We start from the raw sequence: 18,558 nt of genomic DNA, 5'->3' as shown, positions 1-18,558 counted from the left end.
AAGGATGACATTTACAGCCTGATTCCTGGAATTATCCACGCGTAAAAAGCATTTTTGAGCACCATTCTGCCCGAAAATCCCTGTTTGAGGGATGGGGATTTTCGAGCAGAATGGCTCGCAAATCTGCGTTTTACGCGCAAATAATTCCATGAATCAGGAGCCTTGTTGTAATTACCCTTAGTTGAGGAGTCAAAAGCAATCATTTCAATACCTTAAACTAATTGAGGAACGGGCTGTCTGCTGTTGCAAATAAATCCGTAATGGTAATAGTGCTGCACTTTCTTTATTGTGCACATGAACAGCAGGTCCATCACACACATCTTCTATTCCGTCACTGAAGTTACAGTACACGGACATCTGTCTAACATTGATCACAGTCATCTTTGGATATGTTTGGTGGCCAGGATCACAAGTAGACTAATCCCACGCAGGACTAAATAGTCTTGGTTCACATATAGCGTGTAATCGGTTTTATGGCTTCATCGTATACTGGGCTATTGTCAGACGCTTGTGGTAAGGGCACTTCCTTTAGGCCTAAAAACATTATCTGTTCTTACATTCCCAAACACTAAGTAGCTTGGTCTTTTACCTTTCGGACGCATACTTTTATGAGCGGCAACCACTGATTGCATGCAATCACCGGATCTTCTGGTAGATGCAGGTGGGCAGCATGTCCCCTTGGACTCCTGGCTCTATTATGTGAGATCAGATGACTGGATACGTTCTTATAGCCAATTTGTCTGCAGTGTAAAGGGGGTTGCTCACCCAATGCGTTAGTTAATAGTATTTATTAAGCTTAAAACGTGTATATTTTCCTTATTTCAATCAATGCTCCATCTCAAAAGCGAGCCAGAGAAAGCGGGCCGACACCTTCCACAGCTCCTGTATGCCGTCTCGGTGCATGCATACATCCCGCACATGCTTTTTCTGCACTGAGTCGGTGCCCTCCCCACTCGCATCACTTCATGTGATGCGGGTGAATAGCTATGAAGTGAGCAGTCCGTAAAACAGAAGCATTTCGAAAATTTGCCGCATATGTAACTACGTTTGAAAAACACAATTGGCACAACACCGCTACATCTGCACTTGCCTCCTGCTTATTTCACAAATCAAAGTGTTCGTCTGCATTTCTATTTTACAGATAACGCTAAATTGTAAGTGTGCTTGTGTGTCACCTTGACCAAGTGTTTTCAAATCACATGGGTCGAGACTGGCACAAACGAATTCATTCATACAGGCCTGATTGAAATAGGAGGAAATCAAAAAAAGAAAAAAACTTTAGCGATTTTTCTCCGGGAAAACGTTAATAGACATGAACTTGTTAGTTTGGACACCTATCAGCTGAAAGTATTGCATTGGAGTACAGATGGGGAGGAATGACCTATGAGAAGGGACACAGAGTCTATGTTTAGTTATGTGCCCACCCATTGCCTGCCCATGCTAATCCCTACGGCCATTCCCACCCATTTCTGCTTCTGCCCGCCAGAAAAATCTCCTCATGAGAATTCTTTGAGCTCACTTTCATCAGGCTTTGCAATGAAAGTGTCTGCCAGTGATTGTTCAAAGCAGTCTTCGGAGAGTTAATTACTTATTTGAAGTTGTAAACACACTACTGGGGTGATAAAAATGTCTTACCAGGCTTGCGTTCTGCAACTCAATTGATAAGCACTCTGTGTGTCCTTCACTTAAATCCTGTTTAAAACAAGCATTGGCAAAGCTAACAATTTTGGCTTGTGCATACGTTTTAAGTTTTTGCCAGGCACTGCTATTAGATGCCTACGTACTCGCACCATTTTGTACCTGCTACAAACAATGGGGAGTTAATACCACTATGGCTGAGCCTGGCAATTGCCTTTCCCATGTCTACACAAAAGCCCAGACTGTTGGCATTGCCAATGCTTGTTTGACCAGCCATATCAGGTTTCCTGCGCACCAAGAACCACCATACAAGTCTCGCAAAATGACCCAATTACACAATTACACAATTGTACTATGTGAATCCTGTTTTCTACAGCTAGTCCAAGATAGGCAAGCAAAATACACAACAGTAATATGTTTTAGCACTACTTCCTAGATATCAAAGCTTGAATCTGGAGTGAAATTCAAAAAGGCAGGTGGATATGTAATACATCCTGTACAGTACACCTATTTTGGTGTAGGGTGCAAACAGATACTGATGAGTAGTACTTGTACATCGACACATTTTCCCCGGGTATAGTTTAGACCACAATAGTGTTAACTGTGCCTAGTCTGCTAAGATCTGGGTAACACATTCTATTTTGAACACCTATTCTTATGGGTTCTGAAAGCAGCTGTTTTGATGTTCAACTGGAACTTTCATGTTCGCTCATGGCAGTTTGCTTTATTTATTTTTATTTTACTAGTTATTTAAAAGGAGCTTATACAACAATACCGTGTCAAAGCATCACAAGGCAAAAGGGATGAGAAGAAGGGGGCAAATATACAATGGAAATGACAAAGAATAAATATTAGCTCCCTGTCGGGGAGAGCCAGCCAATCAGATGGCTAGGAACGCGTGCCCCGCTTCCCTTTCCATGGCGGCCATCTTGGAAAAGGATTTTCCTTCGTACAACTCAACACTGCGCGGATCCCGTTGTACGAAGGAAAAACATTTCTTTATTTAGCACCCTGTGTTACCGCTTTGGTAACCCGGGTTGCTAATAGCCTAATCTCCCATTTCAGAGGCTGGAACGGGGGATAACGGCCCAGAGCCCTCTCTATCACCTGTTCCAGCCACTGGAACGGGGGATTAAGGCCATAAAACAACGGCAAAAACGATCCTACTAGGCCTTGTGACATTTGGAATGAGCTAGTGCAGAGAAAAAAAGGGGATGGGGAGGCAAGTGCTAAAGGGCCCCCGGGGGAGGAGTGCCAGTGGTGCCTATTGGGGAGGCAGCAGGTAAGTGCATGGGCGGGGCATACCAAGCCAAAACAGGGAGGTCAAACGCCCATCAGGTAAGTGCAGGGCTGAGGCAAACAACCAAATAGCAGGTGCGGGGGGGCAAATGGCCAGGACCGCGAGGGATCGGGCCGCCAATCTCAGTGGCTGTGGGGATGGTTTAGCACGGGAGAGAGAGAGAGAGAGAAGGAGGAAGGAGAAGAGAAAGGTTTGAGTTGTTTGCGGAACTTGAGGTGATCCGGTTAAAGACGGAGAGAGAGAGGGAGACTGTTCTAGGGGAGGCAGCCAACATAAGAGAGAAATCTGCCCCCAGATCTCTGCTTGGAGAAGCATCTGACCAGCAGAGAATTGCAGCAAGAAGATCGAAGGGATCTGGACGGAGAGTATTTAGTGAGAAAGAGTTGCAGGTAGCGTAGTCTCAGGCCCCAGACTGCCTTATGGATGATGCAAAGGGTCTTGAATTTGATCATTGCAGCAATCGGGAGCCAGTGGAGAGATTTTAAGGCTGGAGTGATACGGTCCCTGGGTTTGAGGCCATAGATACGTCTTGCAACCCTATTCTGGATTAGTTGAAGAGGGTGTGGGGAAGAAAGAGGTAGGTTAAGAAAGGCTGTTGCAGTTATCCGATTCAGCTTGCATAATTCTTTACAGCTGAACGCATTATTGTTCTATATATGCATTGTATTTCACTGTATATTCTAGTGGCATATAGGTCGATGGGAGTGCATCGTCCTGAAGAAGATGGGCATCATCCATGAAAAAGTTTAGATGCTCTGTACCATCGAAACTACTCTGTTTTCATGTCAGACCTGCTATATGCAATAGGTTGTGACAGTCTAGTAGTTGACGCATGGCACCCCGTTCGAGTTCTAACTCAAGAAGTCATTATTATTGCCTTGTCCATGTATTTTTGGCTGTTCGTATATTTATTAGTGTGGCATAGTTTCTAACCACCTAGCCAGATGATCCTCTTCAACCGGCTTGTTGTTCAGATTGCTCGGCTACATTAGGTCGGTTCTGATTGAATTATCAACCGTGTTTTTAGACCAGCAATTTGCTTGGTCATGCACTTTATTTGTGAATAAAAATGTTGCTACCTAGATATGAGCTCGCAAACATGATTTAATATGTATGTTTTAAATGTATAATGAAATAAAAATAAAATGTTCATGTTTTCTAATTATTTCTCTTTTTGTATGGTCTGATTTGTGGGTCCGAATTCGGTGACCCCTCTCCCTGTTCTTGTTGCCGGACTCCTCCTTAAACTTGTTTTTTTCCACTGACATAATTTTGTGTATATTATTGTTGCAGCCTGGTGAGGACCAGAGCTCTAGTGACATTGAGCTTATGGGTGAAGGTGAGAAAAGGGAGAATGCCTATGAGGAGGTGACGTTGAAAGTGTGACTTCTTGGCACGGTCAAGAAGTGAGGGGTGAATGAGAGAGAGAGGAGTTGAAGATGATCCCAAAGTTTCTGGCTCAAGTGGAAGGAGGGGAGCCCAAGGAGGGCGGCCAGAGTGCAGAAGGGAAACAGGGAATAGGTGTCCACATAGGAAGAATCTCAGTCTTACTGACATTAAAACAAATGGCATTAGAGTTACACCAGGACTGCATAGCAGACAGGCAGTGGCGAGATGATAGAGGAGGAGGAGGGGAGCTTGAAGAAGAGTTATGCGTCATCTGCATAACAATGGAAATGAGGAGAGGCGGCAGAGATCAAATGAGTAAGAGGTGCACGGTAGATATTGAAGAGCCAGGCGAGAGCATAGAGTTCTAGGGAAAACCACATGTAGAAAGTGGTGATGGAGGAGAAGGTGCCCAGTGGAACCTGGGAGGGGAGGTCAACCAGTCTAGGGCCCGGTCAGAGATAAAAAGGTTATCTTGGAGCCGCTTTATGAGGATAGAGAAGGAGGAGAGAGTAGGAGGGGGTGGGGGGACCACAGGAGGCAGCGGGACAGGAAGAGAAGTAGGAGGTGGAAGAAGAGAGCGGTCAGAATTTCCTGAATTTTAGTGGAGAAATGGGTGGCAGTGCAGAGGGCCTGAGAAGAAACAGGTGGGGTGGAGATTGCAGATGGATTGGCTAGTTCCTTGCAGATTTTGAAGATTTCAGCCATGTTATTAGTGGCTACAGAGATTTAAGCCTGGGTACGGGCCCTCTTCTTGGAGTGGGTGGAGAGACGGTATTGCCTTTGGAGCAGACGACAGGCCAGTTTGTCAGAGGATCAGCCGAAGGACTGCCACTTCCGTTCAGCTGCTCTGCACTTGCCTTTCAGAGCGCCTAGATCGGAGTTGTACCAACTTTTACGCTTGGAGGCAGGTTTCAGGCAGATTCTCATGACAGGGGAAAGAATGTCATGGAAACAGTCAATTTCTTAAGTGAATTCTCATGGTGCATCATATTTGAGAAGGCATTTAAGGGTCATTACTCAGCGCATGTCAGAACGGTGTCATTCTGAGGGGAACCTACATGTGTAAGGCATCTGTTGATTACTTACACATTGAAAGCAGCATTTGTGCCGCAAGTAGGTGTGGCAGGCGCACAGAGTGCCTCAACAAATATATGAACCATTAGTTGTCCAGTTTCCAATGAGCAGTGGAGTAACTTTGCTGGAAATGTTGGGGGTGGGGGGACATGACATCTAAAGGGGAGGGCCCCCTGCCAAATGAGGGGGATTAAATGGTGTACCACAAAAGTTGAGGGGGGCAAACCTCCTTGTGCACACCCTATATTACGCCCATGGCTGTGAGACTGATCAGTGAGACCGCTGTAAACGAATGGAGGAAAACGCACTGTGGGGACTATTTATACTTACAATTGAAGCCCCCGTTAATACTACACGTATTCCTGCAGTACTACCTACTACTGCCCCAAGAGTAAATACAAATGAGTGTGCTTTTTCCTCTCTGGTGATTGGTAATTACCTACATTTTCTGAACACACAGAAAATGGAGGCATTTGCAGGAAATACAGCCACAGCTGTGGTGGAATTGGAGCATTGCACACAACACTCCCAAAAGGCTTTACGAAGGGGAGGGGAGAGCAGTTTCCAATGTAAGGTTTTATCAACTTTTTGCGGCTGCACCCACCCTTACCTGAGAATACGAATGGTCCCTGGGTGTCTGAAAATGACGCAGTATGTCATGAAGTTTGCCGTTTGTACTGCTACACAACCAGAATCGGGCCTAAAGAGTTCTAATTAAATATATCACCTGAATTATTGCATATGTGTATTATAGAATGCTACAATTCACCACACACTATTTTCCAGGGGCGCACTGTTAAGTGGAAGTTCAGCTTCATGTTAATAAAATGTTGCTATTGTGTGATGGGCTAAACTGGTATTTCAGGTAGAACATGAAGAAGACACTTTAGTTGGACTCTACCCACCATAGTCTGTGCAATATTAAACACTGATATTCTGCTTAAATTTGCTTATTTGCATTTGCAATAACCATATGCAGCCCTACAGATAAGGGGTGTATTGGCCACTTTTACTCCCTAAAAATAGGCAAATACGCCCCAAAAAATAAAAATAGGGAGCAAAAATACTCCCAACAAAAATTTGAAATCAGACACATGGAACATTGTTCTCCTGCTTTTACCCACATAGCTCCATGGATACGTTTGGACCCGTGGGGCATGTAGTAGGTGGAAACTAATATTACTACTGTCTGGTCGTAAGAAGTAAACCTGTATCTTTTAATGTGCATAAATAACTAGGTGCAAAGAAATAATGATTAAAAAAACATTTCAGTTTTCCATTTAAAACATTTTTGCTAGCACATAAAATACTCCTATTGGGAATTGCCATAACATTTTTACTCCCTAAAAAATAATTTTAGGCTCAACTTTCAAGACTAGGGAGTAAAACATTACCACTTCCAAATCTTATCTGGAGCACTGACTATATGAATCAATCGGTATAATCCAGAAAGGTCAGACTTGTACCTGCGCACTATTCACAGCCAAGTTCCACAAAACAATATACAATAATCGTAAAGTCTTGAAAAAGCATCAGTACTCACAGCCTGCAGGTACCGGAAAGAAAGCACATTACTTCTAACTCCACCCCATGCTTGGCAGTCAGCATATTCTCCCTCTTCCAACAAGTACTGGCGACCTTTGTATTTTTCCTGCTCATAGGCAACCCATCTAAAGTAGCAGCAACAGAGAAAGAGGAAGCCATGGCATATTATGCACTGTCAACATGCAAAGTCAGGGTGGTTACCTCAGAAACATTTTAAAGTTAGGTGTAATGCATAAGCAACTTTCAGACAGATAAAATACAAACGGCCAACATCATTGACATTTTGAGGAAACCTGTAAAGTTGTTTGTTACACATTAGGGCTATGTGACAAAACCTCGGTCTATATTCCAGGGCACACTTCATGGGATAACCAAAGGGGCTAGGGCTCTTCCACCATACCCAGAATAGAGGATACTGAACCAGCGACTAGAATGGGGAGGATCCAAGGCAGGCGTCTGTCACAGAAGAAATTCATACAGTTCCCACACCCCTGATGGAGAGCCTAATTCTCTCCCTGGCTAGACCTAATGCCCACAAAGAAACAAACGCATTCATTTATCAGCAGTTCGCTTTAAACACAAGCTACCTTTAAAACGCAGACTGTTACTGATGCACAACATCTCGCTGTGAAACAAAGTCATTGCAAAGGCCCATATAGATTCTCTCCCAGCCCCGAGTGCCCACACATCATACAATGCTGTCAGTGTGTGGTTTTCCAGAAGCATTTGCGACCAATATGACCAAGAATGATACAAACTTGCTACACCTTTATAGATTGGTATGGTATTCACTAGTAGATCATACAAAATTGCAATTTTACTGAAAGTCTGCCTTCTTTTTACTTTCAGAAGGGTTAGAGAGACAGTTAAAGGACTTACCAGCAGCAGTTTCCAACTCTGGAGAAGTAAGCTACATGCATCCTTCCTAGGCAGTGATATGCACTACTGGGAATGGGTAAGCGGATTCCAAGATTGCAGACAGACACGATAAAGGATTTGTCTGGCCCCTAAAGCCAAAAGTACGCTCAAGTGACCAAAGTAAAGACAGCCAATCATAGCACTTCATAAATTTCACATCACAGGTGAGGTGACCCTCATTAAGAGTCCAGCCCATGGGGAGGGAAAAGAGCGCTAAAAAACGAGACCCTGCACTCAGCCCTTGTGGGTGTTTGGAGTAGGAGCCAGTGACCAGAGGGAGAAGACAGGAGTTTATTTAGTGGTGGATGGAGCTCAGGAGAGGGTCTGGAGCAGGAGACCCACAGCTCAAACGATCTACTGGAGCTGAAGTCCAAGAGCTTTGGAGAGGTGCTATAGCAGGGGCCAATGAGCCTCAAAAATGCTGCACAGCAGGCAAGTAGTGGGTGAGTGGTAGTAAAAAGGGCATCAGTCAGTGCTTAATTTGTGGGGGTGGTTACCGTTGCCCAACACTGGCACTCTTTTTTGGGCACCGGAACTCATGCAGTACCAGCGCACTTGCAATTGCTTTATTTGTTCTTCCACTTCGCTTCGATTATAAATCATTGGGATTTGTCATTCTGATCTCTCTTGTGCTTGCAGGCGATGGCTGGCTGGGCCTGGGAGGGGCCAGCAATAGCAATGAACAACAAACTGTTACAAAGAACAGCCAATGAAAACTACCATTCTGTTGTTACTATGCAGCATTTGATACATTCTGTATAGTAACACAGAATGTGCAGTTTTCATTGGCTGTTCTTCTGAGCCAGTGAAATTACATGGTGACGTTTTGTTGTTGCTACAGGAGGCAGCGCAGCGCCACCTTCATTTCACGAGTTACTGTGAAGTGAAGGCGTCGAGGCATGGCGTCGTCGGTCCCGACTTGTGAGAGAGAGAGCCTGTCCTGCTGCACTGCGTGGTGCGGTCTAGTTGCTTCCTGGGGCCCCCTCTGCCTGCTTTTTCATTTGTGCGGGTGCCAGTGTGCACTCCCGGCCCCCCCACCCTGAGGCCCGACAGGAGACCAAGTCCCAGCCGGCAAAGCAGGTAAGTCGCTTGTTGAGTGCGGTGTAGCCTGAGCCTGTCACAGTCAAGTGATCAGGCAAGAAAGGCCCAGGTCAGGGCCCGGGTGGCGGCACAGTCCCCTGGTGGTGTCCTGACTGCCAAGGAGTCATGATTCCACCAGGGGCCCGTCCGCGCCTAGGCTTCTGTCTGTGTGACCTGTGTGCAGTGTGCTGCTGACTGCAGTTAGTGCCAGGCCCAGGCCAATTTCTGTGACCAGGAGCTGCCGGCTGCCGCAGACTTAGCCGGGTGACTCTGCCGCGGGTAGCCGGGCCTGTGGATTGTGCCCAAAAGTATGTTTTTTACTTTTTTCTTTGAAAACCTGACCTTCCGTGGGGCTGGTGGCCAAGACCCCGCCCCACGGAAGGTAGGTTTTAAAAGAAATAACTTATTTTGAGTGGCGGCTGTAGCCCATCACTTCGAAAGTGATGGCCCCAGCCGCCCAAATATACGTTTTTTCTTTTAAAATCGTACCTTCCGTGGGGCCGCTGCGCCGTGCATCTATTTTTGTCATCATCAGGCTTAGCATGGCCGTGGCGGTGGTGGTCCCACAGAAGGTAGCCTAAGTGACTGAGGCAAGGCAGGGCAAAGCCCAGCACCAGGTGGGGCACGGGCGGCAACATGGTCCCACTAGTGTCTGTCACAAAAGGAATTAATTGTCGTTTGCAACTTTGGCCACTTTTTAATTGGTGCCGAGCCCGACTCGAGACAATTGTATGCCCCAGTCCGACCCTGGATAGCATTCATCTAAGTGAAACATGAACTGTGAATTTTTGCCGGGGTGTTTCCGTTCTTCCTTTTAATGTTATCGGCCTCATTAGTTCACAAACGAGCTTCAGCGAGGGGAACCGGAACGGTGCACGTATTGGGCCGAAACCGAACCGGCTGCACATTTCAGGCTTAAAGATATACACATGGAAACTAGACGGGGATAAATGTAGTGCACATGCCCACTAATCTGTCAGCATAAATAAAAGCACTAGTTGAGTATTCATGTATAATTCTCAACCGTCTTTTGCTGTTATTTTTTTTACATAATTCCAGAGCACGTTTTCTATCCTGATGTGTGGTTTATACACCAGATGTGGCCCCTAACCTGGGTACAATACGCTCTGAGCATGTGCTCCGAATGAGAGCACATGCAATCCTCAGATAGGAATCCTCAGATGGGGAGGTGGGTGTCTGTTACACCCCGCAGTTTATTGAAGTATGTCAGGAACATGTCAGTGGGAAGGAGATATCCGAATATGCATTCTCCTCTGGCACCTCCTGAATATTGGGTGATAAAACATATTTAGTTTTTTAATGTGTGTTAAGGTGGAAAGAGGCCCTATAGCAGAAGTAGCACAGGACGTTGATTTCACAACAATGTCTTGTAGAAATGACTTTTTCCAAGTTATACAACACCATGCTCATGCTTGAAGGAAGGGTGAAGGGGGATGCATTTATGAGATGTGATAACTGATAAGGGCTTGAGAGTAAATTGATTACACAAATACCTGGATGAGGTGACTGAAGAACGGGCTGAGGAGAGGGTGCTCTTCCCGGAGGTAACCGATTAACAATACTGGTGTACATTAACAGACTGTCAGATGGGGCTGAAGGGGTAGAGACAAACAGTGACTGAAACAGAATGCTTTTTTATTTATTTGCATTTTTAAAGCGCTCACACAGCCCAGGGGCATCGAGGGGCAGTTACAGGAGGAGCATGTCTTAGTTGCGTATTTAGTACTAGCCTGTGCCAGCAGTTGCTGCAGTGCCAAACATGTGACATGGAGCAGCAGCAGCAGTGTGATTGGCTGGTGGTGGGACGATCTAGGTAGGTCTAGCACTGAACTGGCGCAGCCAGAGCGCCCGCGCTGAGTTTGGCGGCGCGCCCGGTTGAGGGCGGCACTGCGTCTGGCATTATGGGGCCGATATTTTTTGGGCACTGGCACTTATTTTTTTACAAATTTACAAATTAAGCACTGGCATCAGTAAAGATGAGTGGTGCTCAGAGGATGGAAGAATGTTCCCAGAGGGGTGAAGACCTTGAGGGGGAGAGTAATACACAGAAGGGTGGTGTTTGGAGAAGTGAAAAAAGAGGCCAGCATAGCGAAAAACTGGCGAATAATATCACAAGGGTGTGTCTAAGGTGGGAGACAAATACGCAACAATAATATAAATCACCAAATGTTTTCTTTTTATCCAATAATATGTGATTTCCCAGACAATCAATTTCAAACATGTGCATACATTTACATACAGACAGCTATATTCTGCACTACAGTTAGCAGTTGGGAAATATCGAGTGCTCCCCTTGTAAACTGAAGGAGGTAGCACCAAGAAACATAACATGTGACAATATATACAAAAGGAAAATTTGGTTCTTGATTTTTCCAGATGATGGATGACATGTATAATTATACAGTTGTTGATCCAAAACAGTAAATTCAATACATCTCACGGAGTCGCGTAGAGTCGAGCAGTCCTGCAGTCGATCAGGGCGATGCAGGGGGCTGGGGTCTCCGTGGACATTATTTCTCCAGAAAAGAGGCACAAGGTGGCGGCAGAGTATGTCGAGACCCCTGACACACTCTATCCTTCTGACTCGACGGAGATGGAGCTGGAGCCGGCAAGGTGTCTCAGGAGCAACTCGAAGCTCCTCCCTCTGGCGGATAGAAGATCCCCGCAATCCAAAAGAGGTAAGAGCGCTGTTGCCGCCCCAGCATTCATCACAGAACCTCTCTTTGATTTTGAACCACACAACAGAATAAGGAAATTGTATACTTCTTTCGCAACGTCCCTTTTCACACCTAATCCGGCATCAAGTGCAGTTTCCGAAGTGTTTGATGAAAGCACAGGCCGGAATACCGCTTCGGCGAGAGGTTTTCAAGACGAGTCTGCCATAGGGCAGACTGGGCTGCCCCTTTTTCCGGCCCTTCCCCCAAACACAGGCAGACTGCATACCAACAAAACAGACAATTGTGCGGGCAAAAAGACACCATCACCCCGGTAGCCCCCCTGGATATGGCCCAGGGAGCATCTACAAAGTCTGTAAACGTGAGTGAGGTCCAGAGTGACCAACCCCCCTGTGAGGTGTGGTGGGTGGGGGACGTAAACAAAAATCCCTGAGAGGCCCACATGAAAAAGACGCTTGAGTACCACCCGCCCCAGGAACACAGCCCCGGCAAAACGGGGAAGCTGGATAAGATGGCAATCCTGATAACAGCACAAATACACCCCCACTCACAATCAGAGACTTTAAACCTAATCCTTCCAACTAATAAACCATCAAAGGACCAAGACACACCAGTTCGCCTCCTCTCAGCATATGAATCATGCAGTACGGAAGACAACTCCATTTGTGATCTGTCTAACATGGGGGCCGATCTTGCCCTGGCTACAAAGCCCAGCTCTGATACGGACCCCCGTCATTCGTCTGTAGCCAAAGGAGACAAAATCCCAAACACCAAAAAAGCTCCCCCTGTAAAGCCAATAAAAACAACTTACAACAAAAGACAAAAAGGAAAGACAACAAAACCGAAAGGAACGGACAAAGTAAATTTCAATGATCTGTCTAGCAGTAGACACAAAATGTCTAGTCTCGGACCAAAAAAACCCAAACAGCCTGCAAGCAAGAAGACGCAGGCGGGGATATCTACCCTGCCAAACCCTCTGATCTCAAACGCCTTGCTCAATTTTTTCAAGAAACAACAGTACAAATGTTAATTAAATTCAGAGACAGAACTTTCTGATGCCGAAATCTTGGAATTGGTAGATGGGTTACTGCCTGCAAATAAAGCAAGAAAAACTGATGCAGTAAGATCACAAACCAATGAAGAAGCAGACAATGGCCCCCAGGCGAGCACTAAATCCGCCGAGGGCCTACAAGGAAACGATATTAGTTCAACGCCTGGAGGGGAAAAGGTCATCAACCCTCCAATGTACCCCAACGAAAATAACATCCAGCAGAAAGATAAGATGGATCAAGTGACGGCCCCAGCTCAACTAAACACTGCTGCTTCCTCAGACAAACAAGACCTGTCTAATACGGAGACACCACAAAATTGTAACCCGAAACAGCAGGGGGCACAAGACCTCAGAGCACAATTCACCTCCAATAAACAATGCTGAGGATAGGCTAAATGAGAAGCGTCCGAGGCCACATCTCCAAGCGCCTGGGTCAAAGGGGACAATGAGCACGCAGCCCTGGACAAAAATACATCTCCAACACCAAGACAGGAGCGAATATCTTCCAAATCAAACTACAGTGGGAACAGCGCCTAACAGAAGTTACACTAGAAAGATTGGGGAGTTTCCAATGCCATTAACGCCTCCTTACGTGCCTTTCCGCCCTGAATTCTCAACGCAGTCCCGCCTTCAATCCCAAAACCTAGACTTTCAGCAAACGCCGGGGAAGCACAGAAGGTATAGTGAAATTGCAACGGACACGCAAAGATCATCGCCAAATAAAAAACTAGATATGACAACAATTATGTCGACAATCACGATTGCCCTTGCCCCTTTCAGCAAACTCTATGAGACAACAAATTAATCTACAAAAGATAACAACAATTCTCTGCAAACTTCTATCAAAATTTGATTTCATTGAAGGTTATTTAACAGCCGTAGAAGCGAAAAATGAAAAACAGGCAGCAATATGGGAGGCTAAATGGGTCCGTATGGAGGCCGAACTTAAGGAGGGCAATCAAAAGAACAAGTGCCTAAAAAAGACAAATGGGAAGAGCATCCCAGACAATCCCAGTGAAGGGGAAAGGTGAAATGGAACCAATCTTCGCCAAATCCAAACCGACGGTCCGACCAGAAGAACCTTCAGTGCAAACACAAAACGTCAATCAAAAAACAAACTGCACCCTCGCTCACTAAAAGGGAAAAAATAGGTCTGCAGCTGGCAGCACAGGCAGAAACGCTGAAGAATATACCCTCACCAATAGATGATAACAAAGAAAAGAACAACATCGACTTGACCCAGAGCCCAACACCAACTGAATGAAAGCCCCAAAACCCCAAAAAGACTAACTCAAGAGAAAATCGCCAAGAACGGTGGATGCATTTCTAACAATAAGCACACTAATGGACCTATCTACGCCTCTGGAACCAGAGACATGCACGGACAAGGTACAAAAGATACATACGCAGGCCATGGCACTAGAAGACCCCACACTAAGACCCCAGACGGTTGCAGAAACCGTCGGAGACATCAAGACACAGAAACCAAGGGAAAAAACACCACCTAAGCAGCGAGTAGAAGACCACCTCGAACAGGAATTATCGGACAAAACCGTGAGAAAAGTGGAGCGCACCAAAGAAACAAAAATAGTCGTGCGCCAATTCCCCAAAAACCAAGAAGTCGAGCACACTCTGAGGAAAGAATTAGGAGGATAGATGGGCGGGAGAGACCCACGACACTAGAAAACCAACTGGAAGAAATCAGAGTCTTCAAACTAGAACAAACATCGTGCAAAAGCAGCTCCATGATACTCAATAGGAAAACAGTTTTACAAATACTAAACAAAATTGAGTCCCTCCAACAGCCGTAAATGGAGGACTTTATCCTCATTTAACCTTACCATCAAGAACAGAAAGCAAAAACCTACCTACATATCAAAGGTAGGGCTCTTAAAGGACTTACGAATGAGACTTATAAAGATTTACAAAAAGCAGGTTTTACACTGACAGAAATTCCACAAACAAAGCAGCATTCAAGGGGTTCGACCAGCAGTGAGAGTTGTGACCATAAACGCCACTACATATCAAAAACCCAAGCTCTTTATAACCGGAAAAGGCTCGGTTCAAGATCGAAATACACAGAGGGAAACTACAACCACAAGACGCAGATCAACTGAGAACCCAAGCGGGAGGCCAGCAAGCGGAGAGAGATCGACACTAGGGATGTAAGAAGGGACATTCCAGTTTGGAAGAGCGACCAATTTCGCAATCAGAGATCGACCACGAGCCTATGGCGGCTATCAGACTTTGACCACACATGTCAACAGAACGGAATTAGAGAAGGAATACAAGAAAGACCGCGAAAGAGGAGAAAATCTCTCAGAAAGGAGAGACACAAAAATATCAAAGAGTCCATGGAAGTGGCTAAAGGCAGCCTTAAACTCTAATCCCGACAAATACTAACCACCAGGAGGAGCTCCAGGAAAAAGATCTCCTCCATCTCGTCTTCAAGATCCGCCGCTGAAGAAGCGTCCGACAATGGCTTCATGGAACACAAGAGGCCACCATCATTTAACTAACCCGGATAACCAAGACCTTGGAGCCTTTGATATACTCTGTCTCCAGGAAACGTGGCCAATGGCAAAACCGTCTCTAGATGGCTTTGAGATAGCATTTTCATCGGCAACAAAAGGCCTTTTCGGCTGCCCATCCTCAGGCCTGCTAATAGCAATTCGATTGGGGTCACGGATTGAGATCACAAAAAAAAATAATGGAATCATACGGAATCCTTGCGGTTTTAACAACTTGGACCCAAAAACACAGCAGAGTGAGTGGGAGTGAAATAGCATAGAAAGCAATTCTAACTGTCTATTTGAATCCGCAGAAACCCACAAGTGCAGAGTTTTGCAAACACCTAGCAAAGGTTGTTGACAACATCTCAGTGGAAGACCCCCCAGACACAATCATATGTGGTGATTTAAACTCAAACTGAAAAACAGAAAACAGCATGGTGAAGAAAGCCCTAATGCAAGCGGAAGAAAGAGGAGCAATATGGATGTCCCTGATGAAATCAAGAAAGCTACACAACTTTGCATCATTGAAAGCATGGGAAGTGACAATACCTACCTGGGAGAGAGGCGACTCGAACGCAACTCTCGATTACTTCTTCATCTCCCACAGTTTGCTATATTGTGTAGAAGACTACTCGGTATCTAGAACCAAGGAGAGCAATCACGATCTCTTGGCAATAGCATTGTCATCAACATCTCAGACGACCCAAAGCTACAATCACCCCATAGAGGTGAATAACCAACTCACACGCTTACATCTAACTGCATCCAACATCGAAAACATCACAGAGGCTTACAAAAGAGGATCCCACTCTTCGGAATCAAAATCGGCATGCCCGGACTATTTACCCTTCCTGCTTCAGTACAGGAAGAAAACGAAAGGTGGTAATCTCGCCGCAAGCAATAATAGCCACATGTATGACAAAGAAGTAGTAGAAAAAAGAAGAGCCCTAAGAAAAACGAAAAGACAAGCCATAAAAGCTAACTCCCCGACAGCTTTGAGTAACCTGCAACTTGAAATAAGGAAATATAAATCCTAGATTTTAGGTCACAGACATGCACTGTACCAGAAGGACGCGGAGGAGATGCTTCGGGCACTGAGTACAAAAAAAACAGCAACTTTTGGGCCCTTATTAAAAGGCCTAACAAGGTGACAGACACCTGAACCACTAACTCAGTGAGCGAAGAAGAGTGGGCCACATTCTTCGAAAAGCTCTTTAAGGCCCTGACGTCCACTGAAACTCCATCTCAAATCGTCACAGGCTCCTCATGGATTGACCTTTCCAACAAACAAGACATAATGATGGCAATAACAAAACTAAAAAAATCAAGAGCACCGGGCCCGGCCGGTCTCTGCAATACAGACCTCAAGCAGAACGTGGACGAATGGTCAAATTTTATCAGCACCCTCTTTGACGACTGCAGAGAAAAAAAGAGCCATCCCAGCATCGTGGGCTAAAGCAGTAATTGTACTGATATTCAAACAAGGGGATAGAGAAGATTACCGTCCGATTGCACTTCTCGATATAATAGGGAACATTTTCGCAACCTTACTCCTAGGCCACTTCCGCACTTGGGCAAAAATGTCACCTGCCAACAACCCTTTTCAAATGGGTTCCTAAAAAACGGAAGCACGACAGTCAACATCTTAATGCTTAGCCTCATAAAAGCAAAGGTAAAGCAAGGAGCACCCCCAGTGTTTTTGGCATTCGTAGACTTGTCACAGGAGTTTGACAGAGTGGACAGGAAAAGATTATGGACAAAACTGAAAAAATGGAGATGTCCGAAAGAAGTGCTTGACCCTGTGATGGCCCTTCACATGAACACAAAGTTAAGAGTGCGCCTTAACATCCAAGGTGGGCTATCTCGCGAAATATCCTCAAATCGCGGAGTGAAGCAGGGATGCCCCCTTGCGCCGGCTCTGTTTATCGCTTATCTAGGGGACTTTAAAGAAACTGAACAATCTATTAGCGCCTTCCCACCTAAACTGGGAAATGTGAACATCTCGCACCTATTTTACGCAGATGACCTAATTCTGTTAGATCAGATGCAGATAGGCCTTCAACGCCAACTTTCCAACTTGTCTGCATACATGGAACTAAACAACCTGCAAATAAACAAAACAAAAACAAAGATACTGATACTTGGAAAAAGTTCCTTACAAAAAAAGACAGACAAACAACAAATGGTCTCTAGTCAAAGTGATCATCAAGGTGGTCCCTACCTACAAATACCTAGGAGTGTTTATCGATGCATCAGTGAATGTAGCTACGATGCAAGCAAAACTGTGGGAAAAAGCAAAAAATCTGGCAGCCCAAATGAAGACAGTTGACAGAAAATATGGGAAATGTTCAGTTATATCGGTCATACAATTCTACAAAGGGAAAGTAGTCCCTTCTATCACCTATGGGATGGGTGCAACCCTGAATATGCCAAATACTATCTGGCGGAAATTAGAAGGTTACCTTTGGAAATCTCTGCTGGGCCTTCCAAACTCGGTTTCAGTGGACCTCATCAGGCGAGAGCTAGGTTTGCTTTCTCTGGAAGCGACAGTAACACACGGCTCCATGTAACTCCTCAGAAACACATCACCTGATTCTCCGCCGATTTACAAGATCATCGCGAGAGAAATAAACCGCCATCTGACTACCCTAAATGTTTGGGTAGACAAACTAAGGGAGAAGCTGGTGGAGATTGCATGCACAGAAGATCTGCAAGCAAACCCAGTAAGAGTAAAATCCAAAATAGAAGCCCAAGACTAGATTAATACTCTTGAGAAAGCACAGTCTAACAAACTTACAAAACACCTCCCGCTGACCCATAACAGACTGAAGACACCACTGCCATACTGCATAAAGTTTCCAGACAAACAACTAAGAATAACCTATAGGAGAGCACGCTTAAACCTTCTGCCAACACGCGAAATTCAGGCTATCAGATTAAAAATGGCCATCAAAGAATGCAGACTTTGTGGCAAGTCCAACCAACCTGAAACAGTAAGACATCTCCTAATGCATTTCTCGGAGCTAAGAGATGAACAAGTTACTCTCTTACCTGGTAACGTTCTTTCGATGGGATGGTCCGATGACGTATTCCATATCTATGACAGTAATCACCACAGCTGTGCTGCTTCGGAAAATCTTTCGGCGTCTGTGTCCTGCATCGATGACGTCGATACGCTGTCCTCGAGGGCCTCCACCGAGCCGACGTCACTGGATGTTATAAGTAGGATGCACGACGCCCATAGCCTCAGTTGTAGTTTTTTCCCCAGAACGTGTGGCACCAATCTACTGCCAGTATGACCACAGAAAGCCTTGCGGAAACGTAAGCTGCAAACGCATAAGAAATTCTGTAGCG

At 45.4% G+C, this 18,558-nt stretch overlaps 1 protein-coding gene across 2 annotated transcripts in view; it reads right to left on the bottom strand.

The window, feature by feature from the left end:
• The window catches only part of CRYBG3 (crystallin beta-gamma domain containing 3), a 2,312,058-nt gene that overhangs the window by 1,025,065 nt on the left and 1,268,435 nt on the right, over positions 1-18,558 (bottom strand). For both annotated transcript variants that reach the window (XM_069639009.1, XM_069639010.1), the window contains one exon: positions 6,945-7,071. In XM_069639009.1, the coding sequence (XP_069495110.1) occupies positions 6,945-7,071 (127 nt within the window). The remainder of the gene's footprint in view (positions 1-6,944; positions 7,072-18,558) is intronic.

The sequence above is a fragment of the Ambystoma mexicanum genome, chromosome 7q (assembly GCF_040938575.1).
Source record: "Ambystoma mexicanum isolate Mex_15411 chromosome 7q, UKY_AmexF1_1, whole genome shotgun sequence".
Lineage (NCBI taxonomy): Eukaryota > Metazoa > Chordata > Amphibia > Caudata > Ambystomatidae > Ambystoma > Ambystoma mexicanum.
The sequence above is the reverse complement of the archived record's forward strand: the minus strand, read 5'-3'. Positions and strand labels throughout refer to the sequence as shown.